This window comes from Corythoichthys intestinalis, chromosome 6 (assembly GCF_030265065.1).
Source record: "Corythoichthys intestinalis isolate RoL2023-P3 chromosome 6, ASM3026506v1, whole genome shotgun sequence".
Taxonomy (NCBI): domain Eukaryota; kingdom Metazoa; phylum Chordata; class Actinopteri; order Syngnathiformes; family Syngnathidae; genus Corythoichthys; species Corythoichthys intestinalis.
In genome coordinates this window covers 52,872,582-52,896,101 of record NC_080400.1, presented here as the reverse complement: position 1 = coordinate 52,896,101, position 23,520 = coordinate 52,872,582, and the positions used below count along the sequence as shown (strand labels likewise).

Genomic DNA, 23,520 nt, shown 5'->3' with positions numbered 1-23,520 from the left:
TTACTTTTGGTCATTAACAACCACAAATGGAAAAAACAATGACAATATTTTTCATTGACTTTTACTTTCTGTCATTGAACACCACAAATGGAAAAAACAATGACAATTGTATTTTTTGCCTTTGCCTTTTCTGTTTGGCTTTTACATTGTCATTCTTATTTGTCGATCGCCTTTCCTCTTTGGGAATTTAAATGGCAAATGCGCAGAGAAACGGTCTATCAATCAAATGACGTTGGGCGGGGCTTTCCAGCCAGGAATAGTGGTCGATAACTGATTATTCTTAGTTTACCTGATGGAAAGTGACGTTGGTTATCGAGTTGCACGTGCGGTTTTTATGGATAGGATAGACTGGATAGATATGGATATGGATAGACTTTTTACGTGATCGATTCAACGATAGAAATACATTTTTCTAGACCGGTAAAAAAATATATTATAAAATATATTATTCGACACACACGCCAGACCATTCAAAGAAAAATTATTTTCTATGTCCGAATCTTTGCGTTTATAATCATGACGACATTGGAGGAAGTGGCGTAGTGCAGTCACACAAAACAGCCGCGGTCGCGCTTGGGTAGCTGTACGGCGCATGTGCGGAAAGTTAAACCAGGAATAATCAGTTATTGACTACTATTCCTGGTTGGAAAGCCCCTCCCAACGTCATTTGATTGACAGACCGTTTCTCTGCGCATTTGCCATTTACATTCCCAAAGAGGAAAGGCGATCGACAAATGACAATGACAATGTGAAAGCCAAACAGAAAAGGCAATGGCAAAAAATATAATTGTCATTGTTTTTTCCGTTTGTGGTGTTCAGTGACAGAAAGTAAAAGTCAATGAAAAATATTGTCATTGTTTTTTCCGTTTGTGGTTGTTAATGACCAAAAGTAAATGTCAATGACAAAGTAGACCGTTATATTTTTATTTATTTATATATTTATTTCTCTTCATATTTATTTATTCGTTCATTTACTTACCTATTCATTTATTTATTTATATATTTATTTCTCTTTACATTTATTTATTCGTTCATTTATTTATTTACTTATTTATTCATTTATTTATTTATTTTTTATTTTGGCACTCCTGTGACTCCATTGTCATGAGCATTAATGAATGCTTATAACAGATGTCATTTAGTGTTATCCTGCAAATGATCTCACTTTTGAATTGATGTAAAGTAGATGGAAAAGAATGGGAAAAAGATGGAGATAAATGGAGTTAGTGACATAATTTGCCGGATGACACTTAATGACATCTGTCATAAGCATTCAGTAATGCCCATGATAGTGTCATGTCATAATTATGACGGTCTTATGACAGTCTTATGACGACGCTGTCAAATAAAGTGTTACCAATTAACCTAAATAAATCAATAAATAAGCCACACTGGATTATAAACCCCAGGATTCAAAATGAAGGGAAAAAGTAGTGGTTTATAGTCCGAAAAGTACGGTAGTTACTATGAAAATATTATTAATTTATGCAATGATTTATCATGATAGAAAATAAAACAAAGACTAATAATTAAAAACTATTAATAACATCATAATTTCCAATATGTATTGTTTAGTGACCAAAAATAGCCACTTGCCTTATAAAGGGTTAAAAGTCTTGAATAGCTGTCCACTGTAGTGACCGATGCCCCTGAAAGGGTTATATACATGAATATATGCATCTGGGACATGTGGGCCTCTCGGTTTTCTCAGAATCTTTAATGTCTGTCATAAAAGGTATCGCACTGCCCTCTTGCTTCTGTTTAGAGACCAACAGAGATAGGAACAGATGCCTACTTATTTATGTAACATTTGATATTGACATTTCTCCAGTCAGAATTGAAATACTCAAAACTACTCGTTCAATATTCATAACATTGTGTCACGTGTGCACATCAAAAAATCAGTTTCTGGTTTCTTTAAACAAGTTGGTTTAGGACATTGGTACATCCATGCAAAGAGTCTGTACAATTCTCTGATGTTTCCTACGTTATCTGTCACTTATGTCAAATTGCTCAAATGTATTATCACTAGGGATGGGAATTGATAGGATTTTTACGATTCCGATTCCATTATCGATATTGCTTAACGATTCGATTCTTTATCGATTCCCATATCGATTCTAATTTGGGGAAAAAGAAGAACCAACGTTTTGATTGGCATTGAGTTTGTTTAATCAGAAGTCACAACCTTACAAACTCACAACAATGTCAAAAGAGGCCCAAAGCCTCAATATTAACTGTGGCAATAAGTGGCAAATGCACAAGAAAGTGTAACATTTTACTGAAACATTTTTCTAATAGAAATAAAAAATATTGGCATATATTGCCATATAGGTCGTTGGTTTGTGTTGGCAATATGTGTTAAGCTTGCAGGGGTCCCCAAACGTTTTTCAGTGAGGGCCATATAACTTTTCCCTTCTCTGATGATGGGCCGGGGTCAGTTTGTAACAGAAAAAGTCTGACGATTGCAGGAGTGCCTAAATGTAAAAAAATTATTGTTTTTCAGAAAGCCACAATCAAATAACCCTTTCTGGATATTTCGCGGAACAAAAGTAAATAAAATAAAAATAATAATATAATATAATAATAATTAATAACAATAACATTATTAATCAAATTGATAATAACCAAATAACCCTCTCTGAGTTCTTCACAGAAAAAGGCCAGAAAATAAATAACTCTATTGAGAAAAAATCTGTCCTCAAGTTGTATGGCGATAGCACAACACAGCATTACGATGTTTGACAATGGAAGGAAAAGAATTTAGACAGGGTCAACAGCCAGAGGGAAGAGGAAGAGGCGGTGCATGGCGGAGAACTTGGGAGGTGAGGCAAAGGAGGAAGAGGACATATGCGCGTTTATGATTAGATAAGAGCAACATTTGAAGACCATATTCTAAATCATGGCCTTACAATAGCTGAGGCTGGTAGAAGAATGCAGCCAAATGTTGGGAGAACAATTTTACCACATGTCTATATATATTTTTGACTTTTATTTCTTTTTCTTTGTGCTGCATAGTGCTGTCATTTTCATTTCTGTATCGCAATGATATGGTCTGTCAACAAATGCTATAAACAGTAAAAATGTCAAGTAAATCTGGTCCATTCTGTTGCAATCAATCTACGCCCCCACACACACTGAGGTGTACCTTGTAATTGACAATTGCCATCAAAACTTTAGCCATCTTTTGCATCAGAGCATCTCTCCACTGAAATTGAGAGTGTAACACTTTAGGTATCTTGGGTTCATAATTGTTTATTCTCTGTCTTTTAAGCCTCATATTCAGCATTTGGTCAAAAATTGAAGCTTAAATTAGGCTTTTATTTGAGAAACAAGGCTTGTTTTTCCTTCAATTCAAAAATGAGGCTTGTGTAATTAATATTTATGGCTGCAGTACTTGACTACCGCGGTGTCCTTTATTTACATTCATCTGCTCATTGTCTTCATGCATTGGATATTGTCTACGATGGAGCACCTAGATTATTACAAACCTCAGATCTCTTACTCACCACTGCTCTTTGTATGCCCGGGTTGGATGGTCTGCTCTGTCCACCCTGAGATTCTATCACTGGCATGTCTTTGTTTATAAGGCCATTCATGGCCTGTTTCCATCTTACTTGGGGAAATATCTCATTCAGGACTTTTTTTTATTTACTGTACCAAGGGTCCGCACTGCACTGGGTAGCAGGGCTTTCAGCTATGCTGCCCCTTCTGCATGTAATGAGCTACAAAAAACCCTAAAATTTAAGGACCTCGTGTCACTTGATGCTTTTAAGGCTCTTCTGAAAGACTTGGAAGCAAGTGGCTGTAGATGCTACAACAGCTGATTTTGTTGTTTTTTTCATTATTTTGTGAACTGTTGTTTGTGCTTTGTTTTTAACTCTGTTTGTTTGTGCAGCTCTGTGTTTGTGCCGCTGTCTGTCTTGGCTAGGGCATGCTTGTAAAATAGATCTTTTAATCTCAATTAGACTTTTCCTGGTTAAACAAAAGTAACACAAAAAAATGACAGCACTGACATGTTCATTAAGACAAAAATTAAGATTTGAGAGACGGACTGAGGATTTTGAGCCAAGTCCTGGATTTTGCAGGTATTCCATTGTGTTTTGCTTCATGTACACATTGTTTTGAGACATACAAATTGTTATCTAAATTGCGAGGATAATTGTGTACCAGAGCGGCTGAGAAAAACTGTAAAACCTGCATCATGAAATTAACTTTCCCGGGGTTGATATGTATAGAATGATTGACTCAACTACTGTAGCTGACGACCAGTGTTGTCACAGATTACTTGAAAAAGTAATGTAATTACTGATTACACCTCAAAAAACTAATTTAGTTACTTTACTGATTACTTTATTATCAAAGTAACTAAGTTACTTTAAAAGTAATTTATTAGTTACTTTTTACCAATTTTTCCCTTTGCGACTTGTTTCCTTTGATATTGTTATTACGATAATGATTGTAATAATGATGATCTTTAACATTAATTACTACAACCACTGTATCTGCTGCTAGCCTGTTGCAAATCAGTACGTGTAGATGGCACAATTATGTCAACGCATAAAGCAAGTTTTTTTGTTTGTTTGTTTACAGGTAGAAAACGCTGTTAGGCAAGGGAAGATAAGTTGATGTGCCTCACAACAACACTTACTGTATATTGATGGACATATATCGAGACTACGTCGTTCTACCCGGGGGTGGCTGAGAGGCTGGGCCTCTAGGCGGTGGCTTAGCTCACAGCAGACCATCAGCTCGATCCTGAGATCCAACTACGAGCTTTTTAACTGCAGCAACTTCAAGATATGCTATTGGAGCTGGAATTACCGAGGACAGTGGGAGAAAACCCGTCTGGAGGCCGCCAAGGGTCTGCATAATGCCGGGTCAAAGTTTGGCGAGGCTCTCAAACTGCTGTCTGATATCACATTTTCCTACGCCATTTTTTCTAATAATTTGATAAATTGTGATTTATTGACCTGTTTTGCGCGTGCACCAATCGTTTTAAATAAAACAAGAAATGGAATCATGTTGTCCAACTGTTTTATTGCAATCAATATCTGCAATAAAAAAAGAATGACATAGTAGTTTTAGTTTATATATACAAACGTTGAAATACTTCCTTGTAACAACAAAATCCGTGTCAGCCCTTCTGCATTCGGCAAATGTAGTATAATTTGTAAATTTACCTCATTTTGGTCACTCAAGTGGCCGGTGTATCAATCTATACCTCATGTCAACACAGGCTGACAAATTGTTCTAATTATGTCCACGAATGATCAACGAAGTGATAACAACAATCATACAATCTCATCTACGTCTCATCTATGTCGTGCTGAATCCATTTTTGGAGATTCCGTGGGTTCTTCTGGCTTGATTTTGCATTTTTAACTTCGTCAAAGGACTGCTTCAACTTCAACCTTAATTCTTGAGGTTTTTTCTAAAACGGAAATTTGAAGCAGAAATTTTCCAAGATGGCGCCACCCATGTTTCGCTCAAGAAACTTGTCTATATTAAGGGAAAATTTCATATTCACAAATCTAAAATTCAAAACGCAAAGCCGAATTTTAAATCATTCCTGATTGAAGTTCTTATATTTCACATCACTGAATAAGATAACAAACCAAAAACGCAAACCTTGTCCTGAAGCTCATGCAACATTATTTAATTATTTAGCATATATCATGCATACTTAGATACATAGTTTTAGTTTTATTTGAATTTTATTCATGTATTCATTTATTTTCTCTGTCTATGAAAGGAAAAATGTTAATAATGTACATATTGTGTTAAAAGAAAAAAAAAGAAAAAAAATATATGGAATGAGCTCTTTTTTTCTTTGTCTCCCGTTCTCCTATAGGAGCCTCGCGGTCAGATCTATCCTGTGATGTTCATTCCTGTGCGCTCTGGCGAGTTGCTGCCCCGGATAAGCCGCATCCCGTGCCTGGTTTGTGGCAGCATGTGACCGCTTTGAGATCTCGAGTTTAGCACAAACTTCTAGCCCGTGTTTGCCCGTATAGTGGTCCACATGAGGAAACATTGGAAGGTCAAGTGCCCGAGTTTGGAAAGCACGTCTATTCTAGCATTGTTCAAGTAAACGTCACGCTGAACCACGTGGTACAGAAGATGAAAACACATTCTGTTTTATGGTTCAGTCATTTGTTGCTCTAATTCATCTATAAATGGCTAAATTGAAAGCTGGTATATTCTGTAAATCATATGTTACTCTTTACTGCTGCTCAGGAGGAAAATACAGTACTCACCAAAAGTTAGGGATACTCATTCGGTTTTGAAGTAAAATTAACCACTTGTACAGATGAACTCCATATGATCTCCATTTAAACATTTCATGCACAAATTATGATTTTTATTTTCCTTAAATGTTCTCCAACAACATGTGCATGAATCCTTGCACAAAATACTAGACCAGAAAAAATGATATTATACGCTTATACAACTTCTTAAATAAACTCTTAGAGATCATTCAAGGACCTGAATAACAAAATAACAAATACGTGTTTACAAATACAGTATGTTCACATTCATGCCTTTGTGTTTTGGTCTTATGCATATTTTTTATTTTTATTTTTTTGTCATTTGTCAAAGAGGAAGGTAAATGCTGCTCACTCTGGGCGGCATTTAGTTACATTTATTTGTTTTTTTCTCAAAGATTAAAATTAACCTGTTTCGATGTTTTATGTAACTTGGCAAACAAAATGATAAAAGCTGCATGATTGCAACATTTTAGTATATACAGAAATTGTAGTTAGCTTCTGTAGCTGGGGGTCGGACCGCCAAGGCCCAGCCTTTGGCTCCCGCCCAACTCCCTACCAGTGTTGTTTTTGGTAGCCATTTTAATTTTTGTCTTAGTCTTAGTCTTTTGGACAAAAATACTTATTAGTTTTAGTGATATTTTAGTCATTTCAAAATGGGTTCATCTTCATCAAGTTTTAGTCAGCAAAACTCAGACGAATTTCCTTTTGTAGTTTTAGTTGACAATTTTCAAAATGTTTCCGTCTATAAGCTTCAAAAGTTTTATTCCATGAATAAATAAATAAAAAAATAAAAGGTTTCCAACAATTTTCGAATGAACATGACAGACGAGCAGATAACTGCAGAGTCTACAAGGACATCACCGTTTTCATGATTATAATACACACTAAGCAGGAAAACAGCACATTATTTGCAATTAAATAAACTCACCTGGCCGCTACGAACTGTATGTGAAATGTTTTCCAAGAGTTTAAGAAGACACCGAGTCACCGCGCTAAATGCTAATGCGAGCGCAACGCTATGCTAGCACAAACGCTATGCTAATGCCACAACTTAGTTTAGTGTATAATGATCACTCAGCACAGACCTTTAAAGGCTAATGCAACATTGCATAGCCAAGATAAGAAAACAAAATGTACCAAGCAGCACCTGACACGTTTCACAAAAGGAGCCTGGAATGGACACACGCTTAAACCGACGGGCGGGGGGGCGGCGCGCTGCACATTACATGAGTGACACGGCCAAACGCCTCTAAATACGTTCTAACTACACATACAATAAGAAAATATCACACATTGTAGATTTATGACGGAAACTATGGCGAATTTTCATCTGGTTTTCGTGTCGTCAGGCGACAACTGGCATCCGTCTCGTTATGTTTTAGTCTCGTTATTGAGTACTTACAAAGCACTCAATAACTTGGCCCCTCCCTACCTCACAGACCTTCTCAGTCCCCACACCCCCTCTCGTCACCGCTCTTCTAATGGAAACATCCTCGCACCGCCCAAACAAAGGACACACCGAACTTGGGGGGACAGAACCTTCTCCGTTGCTGCCCCCTCCCTTTGGAACTTACTCCCTAAACCCATCTGTACCTGTTCAGACCTTCCCACATTCAAAAAACTGTTAAAAACTCACCTTTTTAAAACTAGCTTTTAACTTATAATTATTTTCTTTGTTTTGTTCTGTTCACATTGTTTGCTGTTTTTGTTCCTACTGTAAAGCGTCTTTGAGCATTGGTAAAAGCGCTCTACAAATAAAATTAATTAAAATTAATATTATTTTGTCTCCCAAGACACATTTACGGCGTGTCATCATGACGTCGTCGTCATGAAAAAATTGTTCGTTGACGAAATATTTTCGTTATCGTCATCGTTGACGAAAACAACACTGCTCCCTACGCACCCGACCCTTAGGCCCCTCCCACAGGTGGTGAGCCCATGGAAAGGGGAACCCAGGTTGCCTTTTCGGGCAACGCCCGGCCGGGCTCCATGGGTACAGGCGCGGCCATCAGACGCTCATCTTCGAGCCCCAACTCCAGGCCTGGCTCCAGAGGGGGGCCCTGGTAACCTGCGTCCGGGCAAGGGAAACTTGAGTCTTTTGCTGAGCCAAAAGATGAAGCTCTCGATTTACCAGTCGATCTACGTTCTTACCCTCACCTATGGTCCCGAGCTGTGGGTCATGTCCGAAAGAACAAGATCGCGGATATAAGCTGCCGAAATGAGTTTCGTCTGCAGGTTTTCCGGGCTCTCCCTGAGAGATCGGGTGAGAAGCTCGGTCATCCGGGAGGGATTCGGTGTTGAACCACTATTCCTCCACGTTAAGAGGAGCCATTTGAGGTGGCTCGGGCATCTGGTTCGGATGCCTCCTGGACACCTCCTGGAGAGGTGTTCCGGGCATCTCCCACTGGCGGGAGGCCCCGGGCACGACCCAGGACATGCTGGAGAGACTATGTCTCTTGGCTGGCCTGGGAACGCCTTGGGATCCCGCCCGAGGAGCTGGTTGAAGTGGCTGGGGAGAGGGGAGTCTGGGTTTCCCTGCTAAAGCTGCTATCCCGTGACCCAAGCCCGGATTAAGAGGTAGATGATGGATGGATGGATGGATGGATGGATGGATGGATGGATGGATGGATGGATGGATGGATGGATGGATGGATGGATGGATGGATGGATGGATGGATGGATGGATGGATGGAAATTGTAAAAAAAAAAAAAAAGGGGGGGGGGAGGGCGGCATCATGCTTCGTTAGCGTGTCTGCCTGTCATACAGTGTATCACAAAAGTGAGTACATCCCTCACATTTCTGCAGATATTTAAGTTGGCTCAGTTCTTGTGTACCATCATCAGAAGAGGCTTCCTCCTGGGGTGACAGCCATGCACACCAATTTGATGTAGACTGTGGCGTATTGTCTGAGCACTAACAGGCTGACCGCCCACCTCTTCAATCTCTGCAGCAATGCTGACAGCACTCCTATAACGAGTCACATGACATGTTGGAGGGAAAATGACAAGCAGTTCTCAATTTGGACATTTAGGGATGTACGTTTTTTAAAGGGGTGTACTCACTTTTGTTGCCAGGGGTTTGGATATCAATGGCTATATTTTGAGTTACTGTGAGGGAAAAATAAGTTAACTCTATTATAAAAGCTGCACACAGACTACTTTTCATTGTGTCAAAGTGTCATTTTGTCAGTGTTGTCCCATGAAAACATACTTAAATATCTGCAGAAATGCGAGGGGTGTACTCACTTTTGTGATACACTGTATCTGAGGTTCAGAGTTGGAATGAGTGCTATTTTAATATCGGTAACAATGCTACAATCCCCTGTGTTTATCTCTGTTCAACACACTTGCCCGATTTATATCCTTATTTGTAATTCATTCCAAAAATTCTTTAGAGTATTATATCTTCAAGAAGACTCGACATATGACTTCTGAGTTAATCACTTGTCCCAAAGTCAAACAAAACTAAAAATTTTCAAAGCAATGCATCCCCTAAAGTTGTACTTCCTTTTTGTTTTTGTTTTTTTTTTTGTTTTATCCACCAATTCAACCACATTGCAATTTTGAATAGTGGAACCTGTGAGAAGGGGCGGTACGTACACCCAGTCACACATTTGTGCCTGAGGTGTAGTGGAGGAGAGGTCAGCTGGTCTCAAGACAGAATTGAAAGAATCTGGAATATTATCCTAAGCATGTGATGTTGTATGCGGGCACACACAAAGTTGCGAGTGTGTGAGAGCACACATTTTGTCTGAGGACAACCCCTAAATCAGCTCAATGAGTTGGGAGAGAACAGTAGACTGCAGGCAGGGTGCGGAGAGTGAGGGTGGAAGGAGGTTGGAGCCTTGAAGGGGAACAGATTGGTAGACCAAATCCTCAAACGTAAAAAAAGGTACTTTTGATCAATAAGGTAAATTTCTTTCATATACTGTATCGTTGAGGTAACTTTCTTTCTTTCTAATCAGTAGTGAGTGATCATGAGGTGCCTGTTTCCAGCCACACTTGTTCTCCAGTTTCTCGGGAGTTGCTTCTGCCAATTCCCTCGTCCCTGTGCCAACACGGAGGGCCTACGTACCAAAGAGTGTTGCCCAGTGTGGGACGGAGACGGCTCGGCGTGCGGTGCCCTATCAGGTCGCGGTTTCTGCACAGAGGTGGACGTGTCAAACGAGCCGGACGGCCCGCAGTACCCTCACAGCGGCATTGACGACCGGGAGCGCTGGCCTTTGGCTTTCTACAATCGAACCTGTCGCTGTGCTGGAAACTACGGCGGTTTTAACTGTGGAGAGTGCAAGTTTGGCTACTGGGGAGCAAACTGTGCAGAGTACAGGGAATCAGTTAGGCGAAGCATCCTGACCCTGTCTGCTGCTGAGCAACAAAAGTTCATCTCCTACCTTAACCTGGCCAAGAACACCATCAGTCCTGACTATGTCATCTCCACGGCAACCAGAGCAGAGATGGGCGAAAATGGTGAGAATCCTATGTTCTCTGACATCAACACCTACGATCTGTTTGTTTGGATGCACTACTACGTGTCACGGGATGCCTTCCTGGGAGGACCGGGGAACGTGTGGACCGACATCGACTTCGCTCACGAATCTGCCGCCTTTCTACCCTGGCATCGAGTCTACCTGCTTCACTGGGAGAATGAGATAAGGAAGTTAACAGGAGATTTTAACTTCACCATCCCGTACTGGGACTGGAGGGACGCTGAAGCCTGCGAAGTGTGCACAGATAGTTTGATGGGGGGACGCAGCCCCTTCAACCCCAACCTTATCAGCCCTGCGTCAGTCTTCTCGTCATGGAAGGCAAGTATATTTTAATAAACTTTTTCTCCACATTATGTGTGTAAAATCATGAACCCATGCGCAAAATACTAGACCAGAAAAAATGATATTATACACTTACACAACTTGTTAAATTCATTGAGATCAATTAACCCGAGAATATTAATTCATCAAGCCAATTAGCCCCAAAGGACTAAAATATATCAAGTGTTGGCATTAAATTGTTTGGACACACTTCACTTTAAAAATACTAGAAAATTGTATCACCTTTTTTGCTTAGTACAAAATTCCACATATGTTTATTGATAGTTTTATTACCTTCAGTGAGAATTTACAATGTAAATAGTCATGAAAAAAAAGAAAGAGAAGGTTGTCCGAACTTTTGGCCTGTACTGTACATTACCTACAGTATAGGGACATGATACTGTGGTTTTCCATCACTTCTGAGCTCATTCACTACCAAAGATGTATAAACCAGTGGTGGATGAAGTCCTCACGTTTTTAACTTAAGTAAAACTACACACACAGGGACAAAAAAATTACTTAAGTAAAAGTCCAAGTATATAAGAAAACAATTACTCTAGAAAAAGTACAAAAGTACTTGCTTTAAAATGTACATGTAAAAATACATGAAATATATTTTTAATATAAATATACACTGGGGGCCAAACGTATTGGCACCCCTGCAATTCTGTCAGATAATGCTCAATTTCTCCCAGAAAATGATTGCAATTACAAGTGCTTGGGTAGTAATATCTTCATTTATTTTGCTTGCAATGAAAAAACGTAAAAGAGAATGGGGGGGGGGGGGGGGGGGGGAATCATTATCATTTTACACAAAACTCCAAAAATCGCCCGGACAAAAGTATTGGCACCCTCAGCCAAATAGTTGGTAGCACAAACTTTAGGCAAAATAACTGCGAACAACCACTTCCGGTATCCATCAATGAGTTTCTTACAACGCTCTGCTGGAATTTTAGACCTTTCTTCTTTGGCCAACTGCTCCAGGTCTCTGATATTTGAAGGGTGCCTTCTCCAAACTGCCCTTTTCAGATCTCTCTGCAGGTATTCTTTGGGATTCAGGCCTGGACTAATTGCTGGCACTTTAGAAGTCTCCACTGCTTTCTCTCAAACAATTTTCCTGTGCTTTTTGAAGTGTGTTTTGGGTCATTGTTCTGCTGGAAGACCCATGACCTCTGAGGAAGACCCAGGTTTCTCACACTGGGCCCTACATTATGCTGCAAAATTTGTTTGTAGACTTCAGACTTCATAATGCCATGCACACGGTCAAGCAGTCCAGTGCTAGAGGCAGCAAAGAAACCCCAAAACATCAGGGAAACGACTGTAGGGACCATGTTCTTTTCTATGAAGGCCTCGTTTTTTTTCCCCTGTAAACTATGTTGATGCCTTTTCCCACTCTATGTTGATGCTTTTTCCCAAGTTACTACAAAAGCATTTGTAATGACAATCATTTTCTGGGAGAATTATTTGACAGAATTTCAGGGGCACCAATACTTTAGGCCAGCAGTGTATCATATAACCGTGCAGAAAGGGAAAAAAGTAATAAAATTGACCGTACTGTAAACAGAAGCTTAACATGCTCAAAAAACTCCAAAATGTATCTTAATCAAAGATTGAAAGCCAGTATCAGTTGCATACCCCCTCCTACTGTACAAGAGTGTGCAGCACCCATTTAAAGGCGCGCTGCTCTCACTGCTGTTTTTTAATTGGTCAATATCTTGTTCACCTGCCTAATCTTGCTTGTCCTCGTGTTGCTTCCTCTAGTGTTTAATAATGGTATAGTTGCACAGGGCTTATTGATTGCGCTGGAGGCATGAAAACGAAGGTATTAATTCACAATAAGAGCGGAACAAGCAAAAGTAACCTTTAACCTGTGTTGTTACTAACTGCGTTATTTTCTACAATAGTGAATAATCTAATTACTTACTTTTCTCACTTTTCTCATCTTGGCAATGCCGTTACTGTTACTGAGGATGTAAAGGCATGCGTTACAATGCGTTACTGCGTTGGTTGAATGACGCGAGAAAAGTCTGTGTGAGACACGGACTCACAGAGATGAGAGAGCAGAGCGAGGGGTGGGCAGAGGGAAGGGAGTTGTGACGCCGTGCAAACGCGATGCTAGTGGCTCCAATAATACCTGACTATAGATGATAGCCTACAACCTACGCCCAAATGATGCTAAGGTCGATATCATATGTGTACTGGTATATATAACTAGAAATGACAGACACAGCGGCGTTAGCACATGTATAGAGAACTAGATGCAAAATGATCGACTCACTGGTGTTAGTAAGTTAGCCGACATCTTAAAGCAGTAGACTTCTCAGGAAGGCGCTGTTGTAGTGAACCTTCATATCGAACCTAACTAACCTTTCATCTAAAATACTCCTAAATTGGCAAAATCCTGAGTTGAATCTTTAAATGATGAAACAGTTTTAAAACTTTCACATGTCGAAAGTAGACAGAAGGGAACTAATGCAAGAACGGGAGCAATTTTAACAACTTTAACAGTTGATTCACAACATTAAATGACTTCAAAACATAGCAAAGGTAACACCAGTTACTTTGCCAAGTAACTAATTACTCTTACATTCAAGTAACTGAGTTACTAACTCAATTACTTTTTGGGAGAAGTAATTTGTAACTGTAATTAATTACTTTTTTTAAATAAGTGTGACAACACTGCGTTTAACGCAGGCAAGAATTTGAAAAGTAGAGGATTAAAAAGTAGAGATATGTGCTGTAAAATGTAGTGACGTAAAAGTAAAAAGTAGCACTTCGTATTTAAACTTAAGTATAGTACAGATAAACAAAAAGTACTTTTACTTCGTTACATTCCACCTATGGTATAAACAAAGGAGTTTATTATGTTCAACTGCTCATAACTAAAGAATGAAACTTGAAAAATAGTATAAACAAGCTTTATTTTAAAATAAAAGACGGGGCTCTAATCATTATTTTTGTAATTTCTGTGTTCATGTAACTGTAGAACACAATATTCTTTGGTGCCTGAAAGGATGTCTTGTGACAAATAGCTGGAAGTGAATGAGCTAAAAACAAGTGTCATAGGCTAAACATTCAAAAGTTCCCAGAGTTTGAATGTTACTGAGAATCTTTCTCTTTATATGCCCTTTAAATGGCTGTACAAGGTGGACCTCAGCTCCAGCCAAAGTCATTTGTGATGTGCTCCTGCTCACCCACAAACCTAATAAGCATAAGCAAAATGTACATCTGATAGGATGTTCGTCCACCTAATTGAATAATAGTATTGGCAGATATTCATTTTATCCGCTGAAAAACTTGCCTATATTCTGTTTTGGCTCTATGTGAAACACTTGTAGATGCCGTAAAAAGGTTGTCCTACCCCAATATGCCATTTGACATAGGGTAGCAGTTGTGTGTGTCTTTTTCTTACTCAGATCAGCTGTAAGTTTTTTTTTTTTTTTTTTCAAGGATAAGGTTGTAAAATGACTAAAATGATATAAACCTTTTTTGGGATGAAAGTTTTTAGTCTGTGGTTTAAACTATTAAATGAAGCAATTGTTTCAATTGTGTTTCAATCCCATTAATGAAAAGTACAATATCATTGTATATTATGTTTGCAGTAACAATGATTAATAATTTAAAGTTTTTCCATCAAGAGTTCTGTTCTTTATCCTCAATTCCTACGAACAAACACTACTGCTTATCTTAAAAAGTTGAATTGCTTTTGAGCATATGTCTGTTCACATTTAGGTGATCTGCACCCAGCCAGAGGAATACAACAGTCGTGAGGCATTGTGCAACGGAACAGGGGAAGGACCACTGTTGCGTAACCCCGGCAACCACGATAGGAACCGTGTGCAGCGGCTCCCGACATCAGCTGATGTCGAGTTCACTGTGGGTCTCCGTGAGTACGAGACGGGTTCCATGGACCGATTCGCCAACATGAGTTTCAGGAACGTTCTTGAGGGTAAGAACGGTAGACACAGACACACACATTTTCACGCTAATACGATTGTATTACTGTACTCACATGCCTAACAAATGATTGTGGAGATAATCCTTGGGCTAATCTCTCTAATCTAGAGGATTTTTGGCCCATTTGCAAGATCACACGGGGATAGACATTCATTATGGTTGAATGTCCATCCTTTAGTCTGTCCCCATCCATTTTCCACAGCAATTATGTTGAGCGGAGTGGGGTACAATCAATCATTGCTATATCTATACATCATATCCATCTGCTTTGACAGTTACCCATGAAACACTAATGGCAAGTAGCACCAATTATAGTTTCATCAATATTAAAATTTCTATAATTTGCCATGAAAATAATATTCCAAGTAGCAGTAGTTGAAATCATGAAGGCCTGACTTTCCAAAGCAGTGACGACAATCTGCAATTTTGCTATTTCAGAGAGAAACATGAACTCAATGTAAATGATTTGCTTTGAAACACAAAATGATGTGATGGGCCAAAGTTGGCCCGCTGACCTTGAGTTTTAGACCTCTGATATAAAGACATTAAAAAAGTACTCCTCAAATAGTGGGGCGTGCCACCCCAGGGCGGCGCAGCACGATGCCGGACGGTGGCGCACGTGGCCTCAGGGAACATACTAGTACTTTTTTGCTTACTATAAATAAGGTGTAATTGCCCATCCACTCAGTGGGTGGCAGTGGCACTCTCATTTTCAAAGTGTTCGCAGTATTTTTGAAACACACAAGAGCACACAGCAAAGAGCACTGGAGATATAAGGAGCTGAGATGAGGAAATAATAACAAAGCGTATGTAGTGTTTGGTTTTTGGCTTTGACTTTTAATACAGTGGGAGACGAGGAAAGACCAGCCTTTTTGCTGTGTCTAAAAAAGCCGGTTGATTTTTATGTAAGATAAGATAAGACTTTATTGATCCACCATAGGGGGAAATTCAGGCATTGCAGCAGCTCAGATGGTGTACAATCAAATGTATAACATAAAGAGACAAACTTTAAGAACTATATAAAAGGTACCATATTTTTCGGACTATAAGTCGCAGTTTTTTTCGTAGTTTGGCTGGGGGTGCTACTTATACTCCGGAGCGACTTATGTGTGAAATTATTAACACATTATTATATCATTTCACATGTTATTTTGGTGTTTTGGAGTGACACGGATGGTTTGGTAAACTTGTTAGCATGTTCTTTATGCTATAGTTATCTGAATAACTCTTATTAGCTATGTTACGTTAATATACCGGCCACGTTAGCATTTCGTTGTTCATGCATCATGTAACATTATCATACTGTACACTTATTCAGCATGTAGTTCTCTATCGTATTTTTATTTTAAACTGCCATTCAACATGACATATCTGTTCTATGTGTTGGATTTTATCAAGTAAATTTCCACCAAAAATGTGACTTATAGTCAGGTGCGAATTATATATGTTTTTTTTTCCTCTTCGTTTGGGCATTTTATGGCTGGTGCGACTTATACTCAGGTGAAACTTATCGTCCGAAAAATATGGTATATACAAATTATCTATGACTAAATTAAGTACAAATGGAATCTAACATGACCGCAGATCGGCGCTGTATCAGAATCATACAAAAAGAGCACCTGTTATTGTCCATATGCTTCATGTACATTTAATTGTGAGCACAGACCTCCGCTGTTGTAAAGTCTGATGGCAATGGGCACAAAGGACCGCCTGTAGCGCTCAGTTCTGCATCTAGGTGGTATAAAACGCTGACTGAAAGAGCTGTCCATCTACTACAGCTCGTCATGGAGAGGGTGAGAGGGGTTATCCAAGATGGCTTTGAATTTGATCATCATCCTCCTCTCAGCCACAGTCTCCAGACTTCCAAACTCAAGCCCCACTACAGAGTGAGCCTTCCTCATCGGTTTATCAAGTCTGCCCAACTCACCTGCCTTGACACCGCTCCCCCAACACACTAAGCAAAAACGTGCCGTACATTCCCAGCAATTTGGCCCGCTTTGTAAGTGTTACATCAGTAAAGTACCGAGCACTGTTAGCATCATATAAAGTGGCATACCACGTTGCTTAGTGCAAAATAATCCCACACCATAGCAACACATCTGATATTGCCTGAAGCAAAAATAAAAACTATCCCTTTCGACAATGACACTGCCGTTTTTGTTCTATTAATTTTTGTTTTTCGGTCAAATTGTTTGGCATATTGTGCTCTTGTGTTAATGTTGCTAATCAATTTGAATATTTATTATTTATTGATTTTACTAAATTTCATTTTTCAGTATCAGGCGGTCAAAAATATAAAGTGTATTTTTGCAGCTTGGTTGTGACTTGATCTATGTTACTTTTTGATGATCTATATTAGTGCTGCAACGATTAATCGATTAACTCGAGTATTCGATTAGAAAAAAAATATTCGAATTAAATTTTGTTGCTTCGAGTATTCGTTTAATTAAATTGGCGTTGTAATGGTTTATTTTGAAAGTGTTTGCATTTAGTTTTATTGATTAGGCTGGATACACTGCCCTCTGGTCTGCCTCTTTTCACATGGCTGAATCCAACTGCTCCCTGTTAAGACCAACGTAAGCTTTGTAAGTTTTGTTTGAGCTAATTTTTTCTTTTTTAATGGTTTTTAATTCATAATTTAGTTTATAGGTATATTTAGCCATTTTTTGTGGGAATATGTGTCTGAATCATTTGTTAAAAGCATTGTTAAAAAAAAAAATAAAAAAAAAACTTTTTACAGCATTTAAGCTAGCGGACTAATTCTATCTAAACTAGCCAATTGTTCTTTTGTTGTACATAGATCCTCATTTAAAAATATTTACAGTATATATATACTGTTTCAGGCTCAGCTCAGGTATTTTAATTTTTCATGTTCCTTATCCGATTACTCGATTATTCGAACTAACTAGTCCATTGATTAATCAACTACTAAAATATTCGATAGCTGCAGCCCTGATCCATACTACTTTTTTCTTCAATATAATAAGGACACAATGTTATCCAGAGGGGTATTACTACTACTACTACTAATAGTTTTATAGAAAAATGATACTATTTACAGTGGCGGCAGAGAGTTGGGGAGGGGGTGCGAAACCTTTTTGTCTTCCTGGGGGGGGTTCAACAGAAAATAATTGAGAAGCACGGCATTAAACATACAGATGTACATTAACCACGGTTCTTGCAGATACTATAGCACTACTGCTCAGCAAATGTTACTTCATTACCTCGCTGCTGTGTGTTTCATGATTCTCTACCCAGATTGTTTCCACCTGGGTTGCCCAAGTCTGGTCCTCACGAGCCCCTATCCAGCTAGTTTTCCATGTCTCCCTCCTCCAAGACACCTGAATGAAATAATCAGGATCGTTATCAGGCTCCTCCAGAGCTTGCTGATGAACTGATCATTTGATTTAGGTGTGTTAAAGGAGATAATAAAAACCTCAACTTGGGGTCTTGTGGGCCTTAAAATGTGCAAATTCTAACATTATTCTTGTAACTAGGCAAGTTCGAAAAAGCCATGCTTTGGATGCCTTCGTGCTCAGTCGAAGAGTATCACCTCTCAAATTATTTTGTTCTTTCAAGTACTTCTGGATGATTACAGTTTCCATCAATTGCTTTGGTACGTTTCTCAGATCAGACTAGCAATTCTCAAAACTACTTGTTCAAACATCACAACATCGCATAGCTAGTGCACATCAAAAAAAGCAGTTTCTAATTCCTTTGAGCAAGTTGCAGTTGTATTTGTGCATCCATGCAAATGATTTTGTACAATTCTCTGCTTTTTCCTACATTATCAGTTGAATCTGCCATTATGGTCAAAAATGGAATATCATGGGTCCCTTTTGAATAGTCTCACCACCCACAACATCTAGTCATTACTTTATTGCATAAGCCTTTACATGCAAAATGGATGAACATGTTGTAAGAATATGTCAACATGTGTGTGCTTATTTCTGAGCATTTTCATTACTTATTTTAACCTGCAAAAATTTGTAATAGTTTGGGACAATGTGAGTTTCCACCACGCCAACATAATCACGGAATGGTAGGCAACCCACAACAGAATGGTAATGAAGTTCCTACCACTATACTCCCCATTCCTCAATCCAATAAAAGAATTTTTCTCCACATGGAGATGGAAAGTGTATGATTGTCAGCCTCACAATCAGATGACTGTCCTGGATGTCATGAATGTAGCATGCAGTGACATCACAGCAGATGCCTGCAGAGGCTGGGTAAGACATTCAAGAAGATTCTCTCCACGCTGTATAGCAAAAGAGGACATCCAAAATTTGTGGCCAAACAGAGAGGAGCGTCAAGATGTGTAGAAAGAATGGGTGAATAATCCTGACAGCATTGGAAGTTTAGTTGTGCCAATTAATTTATGTTCACATTTCTAATTTTGCTTTTATGTTAAATTTCTTTGTGATACTCAGTGCTGTTTTTTTGCTTTCTGTATTGCAATGACATGGTCTGTCAAGGGTAAAGTCAAGTGTAAACTGAATCTTGTCCAGTCACTTGCAATCAATCTCCCACACACAAAGGTGTAACTTGCAATTTTCAGCAAAACCTACGTACACCATCTTCTGTTCAATTGAGAGCATGACTAAGCAATTTGACTCTCTTGTCTGTACTCAATGAAACAAGGACTTATCATTTTGACAGCACTGACATGTTCATTGACACAGAATTTTGAGCGATAGATGAAGTATTTTGCACAGAAAATTGTCTTTTTCAGGTAAACCATGTTGTTTTGCTACTTGTGCGACACGTTGTGAGGATTGAACAAGTAGTTTTGAGAATTTCAATTCTGATCTGAGAGCAATTTTAAAAAACTGTTTTTTTGTTTTTTCTATTTCAACTGTTCACATCCGGAGAGCCATATTTTCCATAAGTCACACAACCCACCTTGGCACCAAAAAGGCACATTCAGGGAAATAAGATTGTTGGTGCCAGGATTAGCAATCAGGTAGCAAAGAGTAGGATGTCGATTTATCATACGCACAGGTAATTTTCCTAATACTAGGCGACCCATCTCACCTTGCATGTGCACCTACCTTACCCTATCACGTCCCTATCCGATCTATCTTCCCTCCTCTTATCCTTCAGTTGTCAGCCCCCAATCCCCTCACATGGTGTCCTCTAGTAAATAGATTGCGATAGCACCACTAACTTCATAGGTAGCATGTGTGTTTATTGATGTATTTTTTCTGGTTTGTTAATCTTCTCTTCTGTCTTCTGTGCTTTCTTCCTCTTTGTCCCTACAAAACAGCCATAATGAGAGAACAACAAACTTTCATGTGGCACATTAAGACTGTTCAGTCAATAAAGACACTCAGATTCCCATTCTCCTTGTCTAAGCAGCTGAACAGGACAAGTAACAAAAACAGATTTTTTTAAAAACAATAATAAAACAAAGAATAAATAAACTCATAACCCACTTTAATGAAATGACAAACTAAATTTTCCAAAATGTCTCGACCAAAATACATTGGCCACAAAATTATTAATACGTACCATTTTTCTTTTTTGAGAGCACTGAGGAAGGGTATGAGAATATCATTATAAAAGCATAGGGCAGTGGTTTCCAAACTATTCCACATAGGGTCGCAGTGGGCGCAGGATTTCATTCCAACAAAACAAGACAACACCTATTGGCCAATCTGGTGTTTTACAAGTGCAATCAGTTGATTGCAGTCAGGTGCTGCTTGTCTTAGCAGAAACTTCATTGGTTAAACTGTCGGTACTCGATCAGTTAGAACAAAAACCAGGACCCCCTTGAGGACCGGTTTGGAGACCCCTGGCATAGGGAATTAAAACAACTGAAAATCAATTGTAAATGACTAAATTAGTATTCACACTTTGCTGTCTTGCATCTAAACCACAAATTTGCATTATAAATGCTCTCCAACTTTACATTTCAGTCTTTCAAAATAAGCAATTTTCTAAAGAAAAGGACAGAATGAGGTGAAATCTTTTTTTTTTTTCCTTTTTCTTTAGTCCACTGCCTAACCCGAACAGGTTCACTAGTTCAGAATAACCAATGCACAAATTTTACTTCCTGTCACTGTAATAGCAATGTGTCCTGATACTTTTGCCCATATTATCAAAAACGTATGCTAATTCTTCCTCATTCCCTTAGGTTTTGCCAGTCCAGCCACAGGCATGGCCGTTCAAGGCCAAAGCACCATGCACAACGCCTTGCATGTCTTTATGAACGGCTCCATGTCCTCCGTGCAAGGTTCTGCCAATGACCCTATATTCCTCCTGCATCACGCATTCATAGACAGGTAATATAAATAAATCACAAACACAAAAATTACTTAATACCTATTTCACCTCACTGCACCCCAATATGACCATCTTATTCCTACTAGTATCTTTGAACGCTGGCTCCGAACCCACCAGCCTACACGGACCTTCTATCCATTTGCCAACGCTCCCATTGGACACAACGATGGTTACTATATGGTGCCATTCCTGCCTCTTTATAGAAATGGAGACAATTTCCTCTCCATAAAGACAATGGGATATGAATATGCCTATCTGTTAGATCCAGGTCAGTACAGAACATCATGAGTGAGAGTCTTTATGATTTGACAGCCTCTTAGATCTCAACTAGTGTCATCTTGTCTTCCTCCAATGCAGGCCAAAGATTTGTTGAAGAAATCCTGACACCTTACCTCCAACAGGCCCAGGAGATCTGGCAGTGGTTGTTGGGAGCCGCTATCCTCGGGGGGTTGATCACGGCAGTCACTGCGGTCGTGGTGGTCATAGCCAGAAGGAAGTGGAGACGAAACCAGAGGAAGAAGAGAGCTTCCATTTTTGGAGAACGACAGCCCCTTCTCCAGAGCAGCTCAGAGGAAGGTTCAGCTTCCTATCAAACTACTCTGTAACACACACAAACATGCTCAGTAGTTTAAGAAATAATGATGGTTCATTTTGCATTTCATATGAACAAAATAGTATTTGGTGAATGAGTCAGTGCACCTGAATCATACGTTTCTCCTTATAGAACGAAAAAATATACCATAATTTTCGTACTATAAGGCACACCTGACTAAAAGCTGCCACCCACCAAATTTGACACGAAAACGGCATTTGTTCATAGATAACCCACACTGGACTATAAGCCATAACTGTCTTTACTGTATTATGGCATATTTTCCCCCCAAATATATCAACCGGAAACACTTTATTTGACAGCGGCATCATAAGACTGTCATAAGACCAAATGAAACACCATGCTTCAAGAAGCTTCATTTGGCCATCACTGTTCCCTTGAGGGAGACAGTCAATCTCTGCAGACACCTGCTGTCAACAGTGTTATCGACAAACATGCCTCCCACCATTCGTTGCAGCACTACAGATGTAAATAACAATCAAAATTCATGTTCTGTGCTAATTATTTCTTCAGTTATTGTTCCAGTTGTTTCATTAATTGCGAGTTGTGGTATTTGGTAAGACTTAATATTTGACAGTGACGCCATAATACTATCTTATGACAATCGTAATTATGACATGACACTGTCATGAGCATTAATGAATGCCTATAACAGAAGCCTTTTAGTGTCTTTTTCTCTCAATTTTGAATGGATGTAAAAGGTCTGAGCTGGACATAAATGGACTTCGTGACATAATTTGCCGGATGACACTGAATGTCATCTGTCATAAGCATTCAGTAATGTCAATAATAGTGTTTTATGAGGGTCTTACGAAAGTTTTATGATGTGGTACCTATTAAGCCAAACAAATAAAAAAATATGCCGCACCGGACTATCAGCCCTCAAAATGAGGGGAAAAAGTAACAGCGTATAGTTCAAAAATTATATATAACCCTAACCCTGTATATATACTGTATATACAGTGGGGCAAATACAGTGCCTTGCAAAAGTATTCGGCCCCCTTGAATCTTGCAACCTTTCACCACATTTCAGGCTTCAAACATAAAGATATGAAATTTAATTTTTTTGTCAAGAATCAACAACAAGTGGGACACAATCGTGAAGTGGAACAACATTTATTGGATAATTTAAACTTTTTTAACAAATAAAAAACTGAAAAGTGGGGCGTGCAATATTATTCGGCCCCTTTACTTTCAGTGCAGCATACTCACTCCAGAAGTTCAGTGAGGATCTCTGAATGATCCAATGTTGTCCTAAATGACCGATGATGATAAATAGAATCCAAATGTGTGTAATCAAGTCTCCATATAAATGCACCTGCTCTGTGATAGTCTCAGGGTTCTGTTTAAAGTGCAGAGAGCATTATGAAAACCAAGGAACACACCAGGCAGGTCCGAGATACTGTTGTAGAGAAGTTTAAAGCCGGATTTGGATACAAAAAGATTTCCCAAGCTTTAAACATCTCAAGGAGCACTGTGCAAGCCATCATATTGAAATGGAAGGAGCATCAGACCACTGCAAATCTACCAAGACCCGGCCGTCCTTCCAAACTTTCTCCTCAAACAAGGAGAAAACTGATCAGAG

At 39.1% G+C, this 23,520-nt stretch overlaps 1 protein-coding gene across 1 annotated transcript; it reads left to right on the top strand.

Annotated features, from left to right (window-relative positions):
• Positions 1 to 10,084: 10,084 nt before the first annotated feature.
• tyr (tyrosinase) lies at positions 10,085 to 22,931 on the top strand. The gene is made up of 6 exons (XM_057839010.1): positions 10,085 to 10,161; positions 10,235 to 11,074; positions 14,810 to 15,026; positions 21,174 to 21,321; positions 21,409 to 21,590; positions 21,680 to 22,931. The coding sequence occupies exons 2-6, from the start codon at positions 10,247 to 10,249 to the stop codon at positions 21,925 to 21,927; spliced, it is 1,623 nt and encodes a 540-aa protein (XP_057694993.1). The 5' UTR covers positions 10,085 to 10,161; positions 10,235 to 10,246; the 3' UTR covers positions 21,928 to 22,931.
• Positions 22,932 to 23,520: the final 589 nt, after the last annotated feature.